This window comes from Simochromis diagramma, unplaced genomic scaffold (assembly GCF_900408965.1).
Source record: "Simochromis diagramma unplaced genomic scaffold, fSimDia1.1 OVJJ01000320.1, whole genome shotgun sequence".
Classification (NCBI taxonomy): Eukaryota; Metazoa; Chordata; class Actinopteri; order Cichliformes; family Cichlidae; genus Simochromis; species Simochromis diagramma.
Genome location: NW_024386773.1, coordinates 7,903,302 through 7,924,242, shown reverse-complemented (window position 1 = coordinate 7,924,242; position 20,941 = coordinate 7,903,302). Strand labels below are relative to the sequence as shown.

The window sequence follows — 20,941 nt, the reverse complement described above, 5'->3', positions numbered from 1 at the left end:
TCAGCACTGCCTTAATTCTTTGCATCATAGAATCAAAGAAAGAGCTTGAAGCAAGCCTCAGAGATTCTGGACCATATTGATGTGATAGAATCATGCAGTTGTTGCACATTTGTTGGCTGCTTAACCAAGATGTGAACCTCGCCTTAGACAACATGCCAAAGTTTTGAGATCTGGTTACTGCGGATAATGTTTCAATACAGTTACCTCAATGTTTGAAAAAACAGTTTGATGCAATTTGAGCTTTGTGACATGGTGTGTAGAGCAGGGCGATATGACCAAAAATATTTATCGTGATATACATTTGAAAATTTGCGATAACGATATAACTGACGATATAATTGACACTAGACAAAACTCCACAACTTTATTAGCGCAAAAAAAAAACATCAATGTATTTCCACTTAAACAGGCAGCTGTTTTTTATGTGTATTAAAGTTATGTTAAAATTTAACAGTGCAAATGCAAATTCCTTGCTGACAGTTTAACCAAAAGGCATTTCCAGTGGAAATTGGCCGACATATCCTCAGCATAACCATGTAGAATATCCACAAAACTTAAAAAGAGGTTATACACACACAATACGGTAATATTATGTTGAAGCACAGTACGTATCACTCCGTGAGGCTCCTGCCTACAATAGCCGTAATGCTCCGACAATCCATCAAGCGGTGCGGCTTCGTAGCTTAGCAAAGTCGTACTAAAACATTTGACAGATTTTCGAGCGCCGTGTACCACATAAAGTCGTTTCGAGGTCAGTAAACACAAACAGAATTCATACATAAGGCACACTTGGATTATAAGGGGCACTGTCGATTTTCAGAAAAATCAAAGGATTGATTTCAAGTGTGCCGTATTTTCCAAAAAACACGGTAATAACGACGGCCCGCTAGCATGCTCTACCAAAAATAGTGTTTTGTTGTGTATCTGACGGACGAAAGCTAAACCAGTTCCACACCACTGAAGTTGCAGCATTTTTACAAACCACTTCTGGTTCATCCGTTTCATTTAACGATCCGCTTTCGCCCTTCTCATTCTCCGTCACCGGCACGCTTTTTCCTCCATGTGCGTATGAAAACACTGCGCATGCGCGTTTTACCCATATTCTATCGCGATATTTCATTTTCTTATCATTGCCCGACATTATACCGGTATTACCGTAAACGGTATGATATGGCCCAGCCCTAATGGTGTGTTACTGTATTCTGCTGGAAGTACCCATCAGAAGATGGTGTTGTCATAAAAAGAGTCCGCATTAATACTCAGGTCAGTCCCAGCATTTAAACGATGATCAGTAAGAGGCCCAAAGTGTCCCAAGACTCATCAGATCAAGCAACCTTTTTCCAGTCTCTTTTATCAAGTTTTGGTGAATCCATGTGGACTGCAGACTCAGTTTCCTGTTCTTAGCTGACAGGAGTGCCACCCAGTGTGTATAGGCTACAGGAGGCCTCTGCTGCTGTAACCCATTTGCTTCAAGATTCAGAACTCCTCTTTTGCATATCTTGGTTGTAACGAGTTATTTGAATTACTTTTGCCTCCCTAAAGCAGTTTGGCCATTCTGCCCTAAACTCTGACATCAGCGAGGCATTTTCACCCATAGAACTGCCGCTAACTGATTATTTTTTGGAAATGAGACAAGGTTGCTTGGAACCTTGTCTCAGTCTGCAGTTGCAGAAGTTCTCAAGCTAGCACAACAACAATGGCAAAATTCAAATTCACTTAAATCAACTTTCTTCCCCATTCCAATGGTCAGTTTGAACTTCTGCAAGTCCTCTTCCCTATATCTGCATGCCTAAGTGCATGCAATGAGTCTCATGCGCATTACTAAGCAGTTGAATATGTGTAGCTAAAACGTGTAAGTGTAATTAAATGTTAAAAAAAAGAAAAGGCTGATGGTGTTAAATTAATCAAACATTTTTCTTTTTTCATTTTGTCCAGATAATCACTTGGTTTTCAGGTTTTGTTACTTGGTCACTATAAAAATGTCAGTTTTCTTTTATTGAGTTAACAAAAAAGTGAAAAAAGTGTATTTGCGTTAAACAGTTTCAGCTGTTAAGGCTGATGAGACAAAGTTATTTGTAATTTTTAAAGAAACTAAATGAAACATCCTGCATTGATGACTTATTTTCTCCTTATTTTGCTGTTGGGGTTACATCGGGGAACATCCACTTAGGATATGGGTTTTGTTGCTAACATCTGTATTCATTGCTTTCCACATGTGAGCCAAACATCCCTGACACATTTAAAAAGGAAGTATTAATGGGTCATTGGTAAAAGCTCTTTGCAAACTTGTGATAAGTTGCAGGTAGAGGAAAATAGATGAATAAACACATCAAAATCGAAATCACTGTCAAAAATCCTAGAGGAAATAGAAGAAAATACTAACATGAGCCATACATGGCTATGGTATTATTTAGGGACAAATTACAATATTTTAAAACCACTTTTGCCTAAACTGAACGTAAAAGTTAAATTTTGTGGATATACAAAAATTCATTTAAATCTAAAGTCCTTCATAAAATTCAGAAAAACAGAGACTTACAGTATTGTAAGCTGTGGATGAGCTGTAATCTGTCAACCATATGGTATCTGCCGCACCATGGTCATGTGATTTCACACTCAGTTTGAGTCCAGATTATGACTGCCAAAATCAATAGAGGTGGGCACACAATATCTAAGTAATTATGGGAGCCAGTGGGGTTCTGGGAGTGCTGACAACATTGTTATTGTGAAAGGACTGCTTCCTTTTCCAACCTTACAAAGAAAAAAAAGTTCAAAGCCACGTCCTGCACCCTAATGCTACTAATGATAATTATGTGATACTATTCAATTCATTTTTATCTATATGGCACCAAATCACAACAACAGTCACCTCAAGGTGCTTTATATTCAAAATACTGAGAAAAGCCTAATAATCAGACGACTCCAAATAAGCAAGCACTTGGCAACAGTGGAGAGGAAATCCCCCTTTTTAACAGGAAGAAATTTCCAACAGAACCAGGCTCAGGGAGGGATGGCCAACTGCTGTCATTGTGATGTAAGGGGAGGGAGAAAAGACACACTGTGGAAGAGAGCTAGAAATCAATAATAATGTTTAAATGTGGTTAAAAGTGGTGTATAAACACATAGAGAGAGAATAGAGGCGAGTGAAGAAGAAGTGCATCATGGGAAACCCCTAGCAGCCTAGGCCTATTGCATTCTAAGTAAGGAAAGGAAAAGTTTTCAGCCTAATCTCAATAGCATCAATGGTGTCTGTCCCTGAATCCAAACTAGGAGCTGGTTCCACAGCAGAAGAGGGGCGTGAAAGCTGACAGCTATATTTGTGCTGGTTACAGAGCTCCTAAACCACTGGTAGAACTGAGATCAGTCTTAAGACATCAGAAACTAGGTTTGATTTTGAACTTTCAAAGCCACAATTCATCAGAAGGTACTGTTAAAAATATTTCAGCTATACTCAATTGGTCAGTAAAGTTTGTACATGAGAGGTGCTGGAGAATTCAAAACTGCAGGCTGATGGAGGGAGGAGCTCCAAATAACACTGACGTGGCTGCATAACATTTTAAGGGAGGAAGTCAAGTATATCTTATTGTCTGCTAGTATATATGTTATGTCAAAAGGGGGGAAAACAATATTTTAAATTAAAACGTTAGCGTGTTGCTTTAAATGCTGAATACTCTGTGCAGTGTGTGGTGTGTAAATGTTAAATTTAGTCAGGCTGCCTCAGGAGGGCACTGAGTGCAGACAGAGTCACAGTGAGAAATACATAGAGGGGAACTGGGAGAAAAAAAAAAGAGTCAGCATGAACCACATATAGTTGCTCCCATAATTGCAAATTGTATGGTTAACTTAACACTGCTGAATTCCCATAAACTAACTCTGAGGGGCAGAAAAAAGTAGTCATAATGTGTATAGTCAACCTGCTTCTAGCCTGACTTCCATTTGTTGTGCCCCATGTAAGCATAGATCCTCTTTCAACTCCAGCTCCACCCCGCTGGCAGCTCAGAGGCTTTAACAGGCAGAAAGGTGTTGATTGTACTTAACCTGCATGCTTCATGCTGCCTCTCTGCTCTACCTGTTGGGGCTCAACTATGTCTTGGTGATTCCTGCAAACCCTGGGGAATCTTTCCTTGGTGGCTGGTAGCACAGCTTTATCTGCTACAAAAGCAGAATATCGGTAATCTAGTGTAACAGTATCTCCTGGGCAGTAAATGAAAACTGAGTTTTTGTGTTCATTTCATTGTTTCACCCTGGCTTGTGTAAGTGTGCATGTGCTACCCGGAACATTATATTCTCAAGGGTGTGGTAGGTGTGAACTAGCATCAAAAGCCTTGAGTCACATCCTCTTGCAGCTTTTGTAATACTTGTAGCCTGGCTTATATTTCATATAGAAAATATGTGAGCAGTTAGACAGTGATGTTTTCTAAAAGTAGAGCCTTCTTTATTTCTCTTTAAAATAGTCGATCATTTATCAGACCTTCCTAACTGCTGTATGTGTGGGATAGTCTTGTATAAATAGCACTGAGTGTTAGAAAGCTGAGTCACAACCCCCTCTCCCAAAAAAATTTCTGTGACTCATTTTGAATAATAACTTATTTTCTAAAATCTGAAAGCACGAACACTTCTCTTCTACTATTCTATATTTGGTGCGGAGAGGTGGACATGAGAAGCTGGGAAATTATAGGAAATCTAGTGAATGCCTTTTATAGAAGTTTTTGTGACTGTGTGCGGTAGCCATAGTGTTGTCCTTTACTGTCTTATAGACAGGAGGAAAGTATAGGATGAGGGCAGGAGGACACAAGGAAAGGAAAAACCTGAAAACTAGACCACTAGGGGAGGGGAAAAGTCAGTTCTGTTATGTTGTTTATGTTTTAGTTGTATTGATAATAAGCGTCATAGTTTAATAAAGATTGACTCTTACTTCACCACTCTATATTAGCATTTTGAGTATAATTAATTTCCAAAAGAGACAAACAGACTTTGGTCAGAAGAAGACTTGGTGTATTTGGTTCTATGACCTTGCTTTGGGACATGGAGAACAGGAACAAGACTCCAGCAAAGAACAAAGCAGATTAAGTCCGACACAATATGGAAGGTGGAGTTCGTTTGGTCTTGGGTTACAGCATGACGTGCAGAGAGCAGCAGCTGTCGTCAGGCTTAAGCAGTTTTTACCTATGTAGGTCTATGTGAAGTTTGCCAAAAAGGCATAAAGAATGGTAGCAAGTGAGGCAGCAGCTGATGTGGTTTGGCATTAAGCTGAGTTGCTGTCAGCTGATATACTGGGATTGCAGACTGAGCTTGACTCTGTGGTCAGCCCAGTAATGTGCTCAATTTAAAGATGATTTTGAAAGCTTTTATTCAGAAAATTCCCACAGATGTTGTGATAGTGTAAACCTCGCTTTGGCAATAACAAAAAGAGGACATTGTGACAGTCCAAATTAGAGTAAAATTTCATCATTGTAGAGGGGAGTGTTACTGCCAGTCACAAAAAAAAATTCTGAATGAACTCTGATGAAATGTTTATTTCCAGAATTGTGTCTTTCGTCCCTCATTGATAGAGGTTTTGTAATCCTGAAAGGTCAATGAATGATTTGAGTATGAAAATTCGCCAATATATATCATACTATGTATACTATACCCTGTGAAATACATAGATAGAAAATAACTCAAGTCGTTCAAACATCCGTGTGAGATTTTGTACCTTGATTTGTAACATGTCTCTAGCTTCCTAACAAAAAGGAAAATGTGATTACTCAGTAATGCATTAGCCAACAGTACCTGTGCTTATTCCTCTGTGGGCTGAGCCAGTGATTTTCTCCATTATGTGTGAGTCTGCTTCAAAATCTGCAACATTGGAGAGCTTTTCAGCTAACTGCCTGCCACTGTTGTGTCAAATGGACAATGGAATGGTTAGGCTAATTTGTGCAGCAGGGGTTTTATGATGTTGAAACAAGCTGTCAGAGTGAGGCAGATAATAGGACAGAGAGATCTGATATTGTGGTTCAGATTAGGTAATGTCCCTTTTCTTTATTAAAAAAAAAAAAAGCCAACATCCAACTGCAGCATTTGGTCATTTTGAATTAATAGAATCTGTTATTAACAAGCAATGAAAATGCAAAGCAAAGAAACACTCAAAACTTGGATGGACACATCTTGATCATAGATTATCAGAAAAAGTGGGAGGAAGGCGGAAAAACAAAGGGGATACTTTGCAGGGAGGGAGAGTAAGAAACAGCGAGAAGAGAGCGTTTGTGCTTGCCTCGGAATAAAACCAGACAGGAAAACGCTGGCATGCATGTGAGGAATGGGAAGCGAGGGAGAGAGCAAAACAGGGAGGGCAGGACGGAGAGAGAGGATAAGGGAGGGCTGCTCTCAGCATCATCTGACAGGAGAGAGGCTGATCTCCGACAGCAGGTGTTGGAGGATAGAGAGTGAGTCAGACAAACGGAGAGAGCGATACATAGAGGAACACCAAGTTGTTGAGGAGAGATTGAGCTGCAAGTGAGCCAGTACTACAGGCGGGTAAGCATGGAAAGAGATGATGGAGCACACTGGCTCTGTTAGGATGAACTGCTGAAAGATAGATGAATTGAGCCAAACTCAACCCAAGATAGACAGATGAAAGAAAGCGAATGACAGAATAGAAACAGCTAAAGAACAGTCTTACTCTTGTGTAGGTGTTTCCGTCTGATCCTGATCTGCATTGATCTCTTTATCAAATGCCACTTTGAATGTTGAACTTTCTCTCTCGCTCTCTTTATCTCCTTCCCTCTTTCTCTCTAGTCCAACCAGGAAGTGGCTGACTGGCATCTCGAGTAAATGACTCTGCTTTCATTGTGCATTAGCTGCTGTACTTGATTAGATTAGTTGCTCTCTACTAAGTGGACCTGCAAAGCTTAGGGGTTTATGTGTACTTGTCTCTTTGAGGCTGCGCGTGTGTGCATGTGGGTGTGTGCATGTCCATGTCTGTGTTGTTGTTGGTAAAAGGAAGGATGCAGCCAAGCAGGACATTACTCTTAAAGCTAAAACGTGATCCTGATATCATTTTTGTTCAGTATTTATGAATCTCCGAAGCCCGAGCCAAGAGCAAGAATTGAATCTGCAGAGCTATTGAAGAGTGAAACCTGAAGCCGCTCCAAGGACGATGAATTGGAAAATAGCATTCTGTTGTTTGAGCGCTCACATTCATTTGAGTTTTGTTTGACTGTAATGTCAACAGTTATCAAGCAGAAAATGTGCCAGCGTGTCCGCAGAGTTTGTGCTTTGCCAAAGCAAAGTCTCTAGTTCACTCATTTTGCAGCAACTCCAGGCTCTGTTTTGTGGTGACACATCAAGGGAAAAGCTGACATGATGATGATGATTTTGATCACCATTTTAGCAAAACACAGTTACTGCTTTACACCCGGTACTAGTGGAAGCAAAGCAGGATAAATAAATATGTTGTGGTTTAGATAATGGGGCTGTTGTTCTTGTGCTGACTTTATTTAGTGGTGGTTTATTTGTTTTATTGCTTTTTGTGGGGAGATTTGCATTTGAAATGCATAACTATATTTGTCTGTGCAAATTGCTTATGTAGTTGGATTGGATTTTTGTTTTAATTTAACTATATGACCTAAAATTATTAATTGGACCAAACACAACTGGGTGGATCTTTATGATGCTCTTATTTTAGGTAATTTTGAAAGTTTGATTTCTTCTTGTTGCATACATTAATCCTACCTCATTTAGGCATTAGTTACAAAGCACTGGGTAGCATTTGTGATCTCATTTAAAATGCACCGAGGTCTCCTTGCTGTGCATAAGTTGTCTCCTAAACCCATTATGGTAAGCTTTAATGGATAAACTTACTGTACTATTAATAGGCAAGGTTACTCTACCATAGCAGCACTCGACCAGATGATATCTGACTCCTCCTGCAGTGCCCGTGGTTATCGTTTGTTTGCCAAAAAAAACAATGCATCATTGAGCCGGACATGTGCAATATTCATGTTCAGCCAGTATTTAGCCTGGGGTCTCTACTGTTTGTTTGATAACCACTGTAGATGGTTATCGCTGATGAGCCTCCCAGATGACCCTTCAGATGAACGTTTTAGATAACCATTTTCTGCTTTTTCATGCTTGTAGACCTGACCTTAGGCTGACTGAAGGCAGAGTTGTTAGACAACTGATAAACAGAAAATGACAAATTGTCAGTATATTTTAACTTTTGTGTCAAGCTGTAAAATAATGTTTATTTGTCCTGTTGTCTATTTGTTAGCAAGATTACACAAAAAAATAATCTTTCCAATTTTAATTAAACCTTTAGAGGGTTATAGCACAAGCGAAAGAGCACATTGCAATTATTTTGGTGTGAATCAAAAGGTTAATGTTTGATTTTATTTCACAATTTTGTAATAACTAACATTAACTACAACTGCAGCTTTTCTCGTTATATGGATAGATCAGTTGCATTTAACGGAGGGTATGCAAAGAACTGTAGCTATTTGAGAATATGGGCGTTTGTAACAGACCTATAATAACTATTAATGTGAAATTGATGTTATTATTTTGCTGCTTAAAGATTTAGATGTGTGTTTGTGTTGTATTTATGTATTATTTCTTCGCGTGAAGTTTGGCACCCATCTAGTTTTGCTGGTATGGTTTCATAGTCTTGGATCCAAATGTGACTTTTAGAGAAGAGAAATCATATTTACGTGGCCAGTACATTTTACTGTTAATTTGATAAACTAAATAAATGTGTTTTCCTCTGTTTGTCTGACCATGACCCTGCATGCTCTCTGGGACTACAGTACCCCTGTAAACACAAACTACTCAAAATAATATTTTAAATCCAGTTTGTAGAGCATTCAGTGTTGTCCTGCTCATTGGCATTGGCAGGTGCCGCACAGCCTGTGCCTTGGTTGGAGAACAGGAAGCTGGAATGCTTATCAGAGCTCATGACCTGGCAGTCCGTGGAGGTTGCTGCTGGTAAACACAGGATTAATTGGTGGATTTAGATTCAGAATGCTTTGTGTCCATTTTAGAAATTTCTGGGAGCAGAAATGAAGAATAAAATTAGAATAAGACTGTAATCCAGAAATTAAAAGGCCTGAAGATCAGTATCGGTTCTTATGCAGATTCACTGTTTGTCTATGGTATCATCGGTAGTGTTGCATAGACTGAGCATTTTGCAGTTATTATTAGGTGTTATCAGTGTGTCAAAAATGAAAGCTTAAAGTGGCTCTGTGTCATGCTGTTTAACTTCCTTTTACAGTCTGTTAGCCAAAGAAATTTGAAATTAAAATGCATATCTGGCATATTTGGGTAATTATTTATAATTATTTATCATTTATACATGTCCTATATAATATTCAGCAAATCAAGAATATGTTTTACTTGGATAACTGGAGGTAATTGTTTAAAAAAAAAAAGACTATCTTTATTAATAGTGCCCATATTCATTTTAATTTCTCCCAACTTTCACGTGTAACCTAGATTTTGGGCTTATTTTCTTTAAATGGAGCATCTTAGAGTGATTCAGGGGTTAGGTGATGTTGCTAGGTGACACACACCTTTATACAGTTCCAGCTGTAACAAGAATTCAACCTCAAAAAGGAAAAAAAAGAGAAGCTTTGTGCACAGCATGTATGCCACAGAGAAATAGGTGTAACTATGAGATGAATGTGCTGTCAAGAAGAAAAAACTATGACAAATTTATGTTTGTGGTGGTGACTGTGGGCTCAGCCCATAAAAGCAGATGATCAAGGATCTTTTATTAACACTGGTATGAGCAATGTGTTTTGCTCAGCAGAGGAGAGAAAGTGATAAGTCATGATTTACCTTCTTTCTCTGTCTTTCCCCCCCCTTTTCTTTGTATACACATATGTCTAAATAATACGAGTGTGCAAATAATTAATTAGATAAAGAATAAACCGTTCAATTGGGATCATCGGTTGGCTGTTTGGCAGTAGACAGGTCAGCTCACACTGTTTAACCTAGCTAGATAGGTGTTTCTTGGGTTGAGCTTCCTGTGTTCCAGTCACCCAACCACCATGACACAGTGACCCTCACATCTGCCAGCTGCTGTTCAAAGGCGTGACCTGTTCTACATCCAGAGCTCATTCAAACATAGCAGAGTATTTAGTGTAACTGTGGCCCATTTTATATAATGAATGAGAGAAGCTGTGTAGCATTTAATATTAAGAAATAACACTTGTTTGTAAGCAAACTGCTTGAACGGGCATTCAATTGATAAAAAAGGAATCGCCATCTATTTTCTCTTGAATGCCTGTCTGACACTCTGCATAATCCACTGTCAGAGACCTTGAAATATTTAGTGGCTTCAATTGTACTCATTTATTTGTGTTTCTCGTTCCGCCATTAAGTCCTGCTTTCTGTGCCCTTGCCTCTCTGCCCTACCTTAATTGGTTTGCATATTCCTAATAAGTTCCCTGTGTAATTACAGCTCTCTGTAGGTATCCTTCAGTCTTTTGTGAGTCTATATGTTTATTCTACCTCTTGTGGTCCCTGTGTTTTGTTTTGTTTTCTTGGATTTTCTAGTCTTTCTGTGACTCAGTGTCTTCTCCCATAGGGTTGTCATCACTAAACACATCTAACTGTCTTCTACAAAAGTAAATGAAAGTCACCTGGTTTGGACTTTTGGTCACATTAAATTAATTTAAAATTGTATCAAATATATCCGTACTGTAATCCCTGCAGGATCATGAGTTGTGAGACGAGATAGCTGTCTCTACCCTTTCTCCTAACATCTTTAATGTTTTAATTGACTAGGTCATGAGTTCAGTCACTGTAGCCACCTTCAGAGTTTTAAAAAAATTATGCATGTAGAAGATGCTATGTGATGTAGAAGAACTATGTGAATAATATAGCCTTCCTTGCAGAGATGATACAGCTCATGTATACCGTTAGTGTTCAATTAGAAACAGCCTTGAGTCATTTTGGCTCCCCAAAGATTCAAGTTCTTAGCTTTGGCAGTACTTGCCATCATTCTTGCCCCAGAGTCTCTTGAAGTAGCCAGGAAGCTCCAACATCTCAAGTACAAACGTCTGATGAGATCAGTAGTCATATTGGCAAAGACAAGTCTATGCTTTCTTCAACTTCCGTTACTGCATGGGTTCTAGCGTGAACGTCTCTATGCAAACAAAAATGTGAGTCTTTAGCACAGCTATTATTGCTGCACTTCTTTATGGTTTTGTGTGCTGAATCCTACTGAAGAAGGACAAGAAGGGCAAGGTTAAAGGCTTCCAGATGAAATGCTCGCACCAAATCCTCTTTGTCAGTCTGCTCAACCACCTTACAAGCACCTGTGTATGCCAACACTGTGCACACCAAGCAACCGTTGCAACTCTAATTCAGAAAAATCGATGCAGGCATGTCTGTCAAATGTAGCCTGATTGCTTTACAAAGCACTTGCTGTTAGATCTCCCAGATGGAAGTGTTCATCCATAGCACCCAAGAACCAGTGGAAAGATTTTAACCAAGCTGTGGTCCATCCTGGTACACTACAACCATGCAGGTGCTCCTGCACCAAGAGTGCAACAGTACTGCTCCCCGGTCAAAGAAGTGTGTGAAATGGAACAAGATCAAACAAACTGGGGAAATCCTGGTCGCTAAAACACATTGAGATGCTACATTAGGAACATTATCGCAATAATGAATGAATGAATAGCGCGGTGGTAACTGTTCACCAAAAAACCCCACAGCCCCAAGTATTGTAATTGTTGTGTAATTTTTTTCAACAATACAATGTGTACAAACCAATTTGTAGCTTTCTGTTAGCCAAAATTCACAGAAATGAGAGTCTAACCAAAATGACGAATAGAGAATGCAGAACATCCCTGGTGATTGTTCCCTTCACCAGTGAACCTCAGGCCTTCACAGCAGCAGTGTTATCATGTCACATGTCAGGATTGTGGTATTTGTTAACATGTGCTTGCTTTAATAGAATGCTGCAGTCCAGTCTCATTGAATCAAGCTTATCTCATTTACCCCATCAGTAAATCTACGCTGATTATCTGCCTTATAAATCATTTTGGTGATGGTAGAAACTGACACACACAACTTCTTTTTGTTTGGCTGTTTTTTGTTTTTTTTTTGTTCCTGGTTTACTGGGTCAAGTCACCTTCGTGCATATTTAGCATGGAGACAGCTAACTGATAACGGAAACCTCCCATGCATAAGATGCAAGTTTATTTAGAGAGACAAGACCATAACTGCAGCCAGGTTCACTGCTTGGTCGCTTTCATTTATATTAAGTGAAACTTCAGCAAAGGCATGAATGTAAAGTAAATAATTGAATATTCTCTGAAGTAAAACAAAAACACCTTCCAAAGTCTGTGTGTGTGTGTTTGTGTCTTTTAATATACGGATAGTTGAGCAAAAATGTCACCTTAGCCTATGCAGATTTCTGACTTTTTAAACTCAGTAAGCCATTTCTTTGTCGGCAGATTTTGATACATCACTCTTTGCTCCAAGCGGCATTTGACATGTTTTATTGTGTTCGAGCTGTATTTTCTGAAAGATGTAACATCAGTGTTCACACTCTAAAGGAATGTCAGTTCTAAGAAGCTGAGGATCCAGCAAAAAAGGATCAGGCATCCTCTTTCAGTTATTTCCCTGAATTCAGCAGATATCAGAGAACAAAGCACTGTTTTTGTGCTATGTTATAAATATATTTCCTAACCTCAGCTCCAGGTCAGCAGTCTGACAACATATAGATTCAGACAACATAGGCAAGGTGCTGCAGTAACTAATAACAGATTTTGTCTCGGAAGAAAGAGCACTGTGTAAATCATTTTTATTGTAGCATTAGACCACTGTGGCGTGTGCCAAAATGGCAGAATGATGGAAATATGTGAGAGTGAGTGCACACATCTCCACCATTTCTCACTGAATTCTCACAAAGAATCAGATTGTGCTATTGTTCTTTGTTTCTTTTGCTCCCAAGCAGTGTTTAGAAATGCCCTCTGCTGCAGGTTTGCGAACAGGATGCATGCACAGACGGGCTGCCAGTTCTAGCAACTGACTGTTGTGTGAGACGAAGTGTGAAGTAATATGCTGTGACCAGGATCCTGGTCAGACTGGTAATTCACTCCAATCACACAAAGAAGAAAAAGGGTAGAGAAGAACAGAGAAGAAGCAGTGGGTTAGCAGATGAAAGCTGAAGGGTACTTTCTTCCTCTGCTTCATATCTATTTTCATCAGGTTTCACCTCATTTCCACACTTACATTTTCCTCTGTGTAGTTCTCCTAATGTCTTCTGATTCAAGGTCTTGCCTCTGAATACATTCACCAGATTCAACCTTGCTTGTGAGCACAATAAGTAAACACAATGGATGGGGGTTTCAAATACTTCCAAAAAAAGATTACACTGTGGTGTAATAATAGCTTTGGTAGGAAGTGTCAATTGCATTGCAGGCATTTTCCCATGCACTTATTGCTTAAGTTAGAAACTTGACTTATGGCTACTAGTAACCTCTTTGTCTCTCTCTGTCCCCATACCCCCCTCCACCTTCTCTGACTTACAGGAAACAAGATGGAAGGATCCGTCGTATCTCTGATGAAGTAGAGCCCCCACTAGCACACTCCCGCCCTCCATTTCTTTCCCCCTCACTTTCAAAGGTAATACAAGGCTTTGACCTGCTGCTGCTACTCTTTTCTTTAATCAGGTTTGCATTTGCATTCAGACACAGTGCCAAGAATCCCACACGAACAATGTGAAACTGAGGGTTTTACCACTTAAAGTTACGGTTAACTCAGTGCCATTGATAACATTAGTAATTGTGGCATAACGTGTCATCCCCTTCTATGCGTGATTGATTAATAGCATTTACTGGGATAAGAATTAGAGCCTTGATTAATATCTCTTTAATTAATACTGTCACACTTATGAGTATGGTGGTATTAAAAGTCAAAAGGTCGTGTCAAGATATTGTCATATAGACTAACCTGTCGGCGTGAAAAATGACATTACTGTTTCCTAGTGATCCCTCTGTGTGTCTGAATGTTTCAGTGAGAAGAGCAAACAAATGATGATTTAATCCTGCTATATGTTTTCCAAAGACCTTTTTTTTCATTTGGAATATATTTAAAGTAATTGTGCATTTGATATAGTCTGCACTGCAGGGAATGAATGTGATTAAACTCCGTCATGAAGTTGTACGCTAGACTGAGTAAGGCTCTATGGATGTGGTTTCGAGTACACATCTTTATCTTACGGAAAGGACCCACTGGACAGCTGGCTGTGATGGAACTAGAGATCAATGGGGTGGAGCTGGTTGCATCAGTCAGACACCGCAGTGACAGCTGACAGCAGCCGACAAAGAAACAGTTTTAGAGTTTGACAGCAGTCGAAATAATTGGTGCATATAGGTTGTTGCAACTTCTGCTTGGCCAAACTGAAAATTATTTTTAAAAGTATGTACGGCTACAGAAGTCTTAGTGATTCAGCTTTTATTAAATTTCACACAAGCACATTCTCACTCTCATTTTCTCACGTACTGACGCTTGGTCAGGACCTCTGTCACTTTTCGATGTGCGGTTTACTGCTCCGGAATACAATTTTACTGGATAAGAAAGAATAACAATGGAAAAAAAAAAAAAAGATAGAGCCTGACATGGAAGAAAGGAGTGTGACTCCTGTCTGAGACCACTGCTTTTATGTTCCATCTCCTTTTTTTCTGTTACTTTTTGTTCAGGTTGAGCCAATTGACTACTGCAAGATTTAGGAAAATATTGTGTTCAAATATCCTTTCTTACAATGCGTACATTAGAAGGTAAACTTCTCCCTTTATTGGTTTACGTCAGTAAAACATCCTGAGGCAGTGACAACACAAGCAGATCACTTGTACCTGTAGGCCTATGGTGTCTTTTTAGAAACTGAAGGACTTTTACTGAAGTGTGCTGGTCTACCTTGCGTATGAAAAGGGGCTCCCATTTTCTCAACACGTAACCTGGTCTTGAGCAGGTTATGTTCGGAAATTTGATTCATGCTCCTTTTGGAAACCATCTGAAAGCACCATGTTTTCACGGTTTCTTATATGCACAGCATGTTTTAAGTGCAACAAAGATTTGCTGTGCAAATATATTTTCTATGTGCAAGTTATTAAGCTGTGCCTTGCTCTAATATCAGAAATGGGGTCCAGCTGTAAAGTTACAGCAGCAACAACTATGGATTGCATTGTCACTGGAATATACATGCATTCAGGTGCTGATGCAGAACGTGTAAGAATGTTTTTATAGTTTACTTGATTCTAATCTGTTGCTGAGTTTGTTTTACGCTGCTGGAATTGCAGCTTTTATAATACAGAGCACACACCGAGAATACCTGCTTAATCAATAAAATTGATTCATTTGATCTGGCAACAAACTAAAACTATTTCCATCTCTCCTTTATTATGTGACTTTAATGTTTAAATGTAACCAGTTTAAAGTTTCAGAGCTCTAATGTGCATCTATCACATTAGAAATAAACAGTAGCAGCCAGAGAGTGCACTCAGGATTTATTATTCTAATTACTGTGAATTGTAGTTCTTGTGATACTGAATTCACACCTCATCTATTAGTTGTAGTATCAAGTGTGCCTCCCGTGTCTTATTTCTGTGTTTGCGCCTTGGGTCCTTTGTGTTTCATTGCAAATCTTGTTGCGTTATTATGAATGTCTTTCTCAGTCTCCTTTGGCTATTTGCAGTTTTACTTTGAAGATCTGTTTTCTTTCCTGTCCTGTGTTAGTTTTTCTTCCTCTCTATTTCCTCCCAATCGTCCCTCCAATTGACTGTCTTCACCTGTGTCTTGTTATCCTCCTTTTGGACATTCACTAACCAGCCCACTGTGTATTAATACGTCTGTCTCCCTTTTTATCTTGTCAGATCATCTGTGCTTCCTGTCTTGCTGACATGTATTCTCTCTAGAGCTGCTGTGTGTTTCCTTTGTTCCAGACTTGTGATTAATCAGCAAAATAAAGGCTCTTTTTTTTTCTGTACATCGTATACTTTAGTTATCCTGAATTTGGGTTCACTCTGATCACTCTGATCTCAAATCCATGTCAAGGCATGGGGAGTAAGTAGGGACTAGATCACAAACTGGTACAACTAAATACCAGCACCATGAAATCTGATGGTTCCAGCCAGGCATTAATGTATGAAGAGCTCGCAGTGACAACTGGTTGGAGTGACATGTTACTATGACTAACGTTGCAGTTTTTTAAGCTCAATCTGACATTACATTTACTAAAGTTTAAATACAAACAGAATGCAATGAAAGCAAATCTCCATCCAATATAGATTTTCAGCCTTTCCACTTTTGCACAGAGATTTTTCCAGATTCTCTTCTATTTAATGATATTGTGCACTGCAGATGATGAGATATTCAAAATCGTTACATTTTGACTTTGAGGAATTTAAAATTGGGAGCCTGATCTTGGTATTTTTCTTTAAAAAGTAATGGTTTCAGTTTAAACAATTGATATGGTTTATGAGATTTGCAAAAATAATTTGCAAGTCGTTACACCTCTTAGATTAATTTTACATCTTGCACGTTATTTGCATCTTAATTCTCTCACAGTAGGAGATGTAAAATAAAACTAACAACTAGTTACTCTGAAACTGGGCTACATATGAAATGTTATATATGTAACATACCTTAATCTTACGCCCTTAATCTGTGTCTTTAATTTTTCATTGGTGCCCTCTCTCTTTTTAGCTCATCAAATTCTTTAACTGTTACCCCCAGGTGAAAATTTTCTCTGTTGCCTTCACCCCCGGTAGCTCCGGTTGGCAGACTGTTGTGGTGCCTGACAGTCTGTGCCCTCTGTCACAGGCTTACGGGACAAATATAGATCTGTGGCAGTTGTTCCTCTCTAATAGCGTACATACCAGTGTAGGCACAGTGGGGGTATTTCTGCCATGCTTGTAAGGGAAATACAGTTTGCAAGGCATTAATAATCTACATATGGAGTTTCAGGAATAGATTTAGCATTTCATCTGTTCAAATTATTTAAATGATGTTCTTGTTTCTTAATGTGGTTTGTTGTGTCAAAATGTAGAGCTATTTATACTTCCACAGTCTCAAATGGAAAGAAGCGAGAGTGAGCTGTTATTTTTTTTGTTTTTTCCAAAATGGATTACTTACAGGAAGTATGTATACATAAAGGTTAACAGGTTCAACCCACTAGTGCTGTTAAAACAATGAAGTTAATTAATATTGTAATGCTTTATTTTTTATCGCTATAGAAAATGTTAGTGGTTGAAGCTAAAAGCCCCTTAAGTAAAACAAATCCACATTAGATGAATCACAGAAATGTATAATGAATGCAACTTATTAAGTGCATATTGTGTGTTTTCATTTGATATGAGGTATACTAATACACTAATGGTGGCCTGTTAAGCTTTGCTTACAGACATAGCTGCATAGTTATAGGAATCCCTTTTCAGATTCACAAATGCATTTGCACATGTTTATGAAGTGATTTCTCTGATGATTATAAAACTCTGATTTGGTACAGTTGCAGGTCTTATATAAGAATATTTCGCAGGTAAAACCAAAAAAAAAAAAGCCTCAGGACTCCAATGGGAGCTGGGAAAAGCCTGATATATTGCCTCAGGTGATAAATGTAAAAATGTCACTTTGCATAGGGAGCTAAAAAGTACTAGTTTAAGAAAGGGGAATAAACTTGAAGATTTTGACATTTTAAAAAAAATGCTTAGCAGAACTCTGTGAACTACTCCTCATTTGTGACTGAGGTTACATTAGCTGCTCCAAGTGTAACACCCTCTTACCCTCAAATATGTTAATACACTCTCTGAAGCCAAGATGCAGTGCAACGGGTAGACGAATGATTAGAAAAAATAAAACTTTATCTCATATGGTTGGTTGGTTTGTTGAGTACTTTTTTTAAATTATGTCATTAACCACTTTCGGTTTAACATTAATAGATGAGCACTAATTAATTAAACTCTTGTAAAATTTCATTATCTTTGCCGTCTTTTTTCTTGGTGGATATCTGTGTCTAAATGTTTTGTTCTTTCCTTTTTACTGGAGTGAGACAGTAGGAAACCTGCTTGGACATACAGAGAACTGAGCAGAAGTTCTGCAGACCTTAACCTCTGTGGCAATCAACCAACTCATCTGAGGCGTTGATGGAGTGGAATGGGCCATCTGTGTGAACTCCATTTGTGTCCCTGAGGCCAATGTGGCCACAGCAAGGTCAGGCTAGTTTGCGCCAGACCCGATGAATGGACCACAATGGATTTTCTCTGGCTGAAATACTAGGCTTCTCTGCCCATTGGTCGACTCTCTTGAAGTTTAGTTTTCTGTTTTACTCAAGGATTTGCCTTTGAGAAAGCAGCTAACCCACAGAGTATAAATGAAAAGAGTGTGAAGAGGTGTGGGAATATTGGTTTGGACACATATGTTGGCAGTTTGTTTGTCAAAATCCAAAAGGCGCTCTAGTTTTGAATAGTTAGAATGAGAAGTAAGCATTTGAATCAGAGCGGGATAAAAGTCTGGATTGTATGGGTCATTGATGTAAATAGTCCGTACATGTTTTCATGGACGTACTATACTTAAATGTACACAGCCATTCAATCAAATCAGTCAATCAATGAATTTGTTGATTATTCAGCCTCTTTCACTCGCACACTCTATCTGAGGCCCAGCAATTGGCTATAATCAACTCAAAGAAAAAGAGATGTGTAGCTCATGCTAACAGTACATTCACTGCAGCAGCTCCAAACCGTCTCTAAGGGCAGAGACAAAAGAGCAGCTTAAAAGACTGAAGGTCCTGAAGAGTGGAAGTGCAACCAACAGCATTTTTTTTAGTAAACACTGTTCCTTAAAATTACACCAAATACTGCACTTATTAAAATCAAGATTGTGCAACAGCTTGTTGAATTTCCCACTGACTTAAGCTAAAATGTTGCACACACCAGCATGACTTTACAGTCAGTATGCTTTGTAACTGAAACAATGTTAACACTAATTGTGAATCTGAATAGCGTTCACTACTCTCTGCCCACAACTTCGTTGCTGTCATCTACCACTGTTACATGACATTTGGGCAAGTGTGTAACTTTGTAAGTGAACTAGTGCTAAAGCCAGTTTCTGAATAAACAGATTAGCTAATAAATTTTTAAAAAAGTAATAAAATGCACCCTCGGGATAGTGTTTAAATTGCATGGTGCAGTATCACTCTACTGAATGTATACCTCTGTATACGAGATGTTCAAACCATGTCATCCTGTCACCCTATACTCTTTAGTTTTCCTCAAAGGAAATCAGTGAAGACCAGTGGCTATGTTCATCCTTGATTGTAAAATATAAATGCTTTTTATACTGTATATTGCTAAAATGTATCCTTTTGAAAGCTTCCCTCTGTTTTTGAAGTGGGTCAGTGCAGATATCTGATACTGGAGGAGGGCCTGATCAAGAGACGAGCCAAGAAAAAGTTCTGCTTGTAAGGAACAGCTTCCCTTTCATCCCAGAGTGCCTCCCTGGTCTTTTTATCTCTTTCTCTCTCTTCTACTTTTTCTTGTACTCTTGTGTCATACCCATCTTTAACTATGCACAAATGATTTTTAGAATTGCTGAGGTTCGCTGAGCAGATTTTAGCTTCACTTATTTACCCCAGTGGAGGCAAGCTTTGAGCTTTCACGTTGTTGTTTTCTTTCTGTTCATCGTCTTTTTTCTTGATTTTCTCTTTCATTTATTTTGGGCTACTTTGTCTTTTAATGAAGTGATTCTCAAAGTGCAAACCACAGGGAAACTCGAGCTGTAAGGTTGGTCTTTAGTTATATAACGGGAAAGAGATGATGAGACTCATGACTTGAGAAATTTGAGATGAATGAAAAGAGGAAGAGAATGTTCTCATATTGTGATACAGCAAAAAGAGAACTATGCAGTTTTAAGTCCACATGCAAGTGTGTGTGCACGAAAAAGAGAAGACGGTTTCACAGAGTACAAAGGGAGGGGAGCAACATTGTTCCTCCCTTCGTCCTACTTCCTTTACCATAGCTCTATTTGCCGTGGGGGTGTGGAGGGTTGGGTGTGGGGGGTGAAAAGGGGAAGGAAGGGCAATAATATCCTCACATTACAGCACATGCTGCTTTTACCTCACACACAGATATGGATTTTGATGGACAGCTATAAGTTTTTTCCCCCCACAAATCCACTGCCTGAGCGACAGTGAATGTAAAGTGTCATTGTCAGGCTCGCCTTTCTCCTTGGGGCTGACAGTGACATCAACACCCTCGCTCTTGTCAGCTTGACTGCATCTGTACTTGTGGAATAATGACGGAGCTCAGGATGGCTGAGAATGTCTTATTGGATAGACTGCTCAGTAGTCCCCCCAATAAGCCTTTTTTCAAGAGACGATGCTTAAGTGATGTGAGTATTTTTCATTTGCTGGAACTGAGTTTGTTATTTCTGTTATCTTGCTTGACTCTTAAGTTTGCTCGGGAACACAAATATAAATATAGTATGTGTGGTGTTGTAGAAAAGGAAGTAATGAAATTGTGTTAATTGCACAGACAGATAACACTTCACTGATCTTTTTGTTTTAGGAAGGAACTGTTAATAGCACATACCTTGGTAACCTGGTTTCATTATGTAAATATTTTGTATGTCTCATAATGAGATGGTTTTCCTTGCATTGTTAGGGTTTGTGTGCTGCTGTGCTCATAGAGTGCCTCCACAATTTGGGAGTGCGCTGCTTCTTTTTCTCTCTCTCAAAAAAAAAAAAAGAATTCGGCACTGACGTGGCTGCTGTGGAGTCTGTGTGGTTCACTGATAATCTGTTCAGCCTAGGACAGTGTTTGTTGATGTTTGTTTTGCAGTCAAGAGAGCAGTATCTCCTTGAATATCATATGGCACTGTTTATTTTCACATAGAACAATAGACTGGGGCTGCACCTTTGGCTTTACTAGGTCAGGATCAGATGTGTGTGCATTTGTGA

At 39.0% G+C, this 20,941-nt stretch overlaps 1 protein-coding gene across 13 annotated transcripts in view; it reads left to right on the top strand.

Moving 5' to 3' along the window:
* Positions 1-20,941, top strand: part of rap1gapb (RAP1 GTPase activating protein b) — a 103,798-nt gene that overhangs the window by 60,592 nt on the left and 22,265 nt on the right. For 7 of the 13 annotated variants that reach the window (XM_040006205.1, XM_040006160.1, XM_040006152.1 and 4 more), the window contains exon 3: positions 13,521-13,614. Coding sequence is in view for 10 of the 13 variants with exons in the window: in XM_040006160.1 (XP_039862094.1) it covers positions 13,521-13,614 (94 nt within the window). In the remaining 3 variants the exon portion in view is untranslated. Of the gene's footprint in view, positions 1-1,098; positions 6,517-6,777; positions 6,810-13,520; positions 20,374-20,941 lie in introns of those variants that run through there. The other 6 variants (XM_040006176.1, XM_040006168.1, XM_040006195.1 and 3 more) reach the window with 5 other exon arrangements.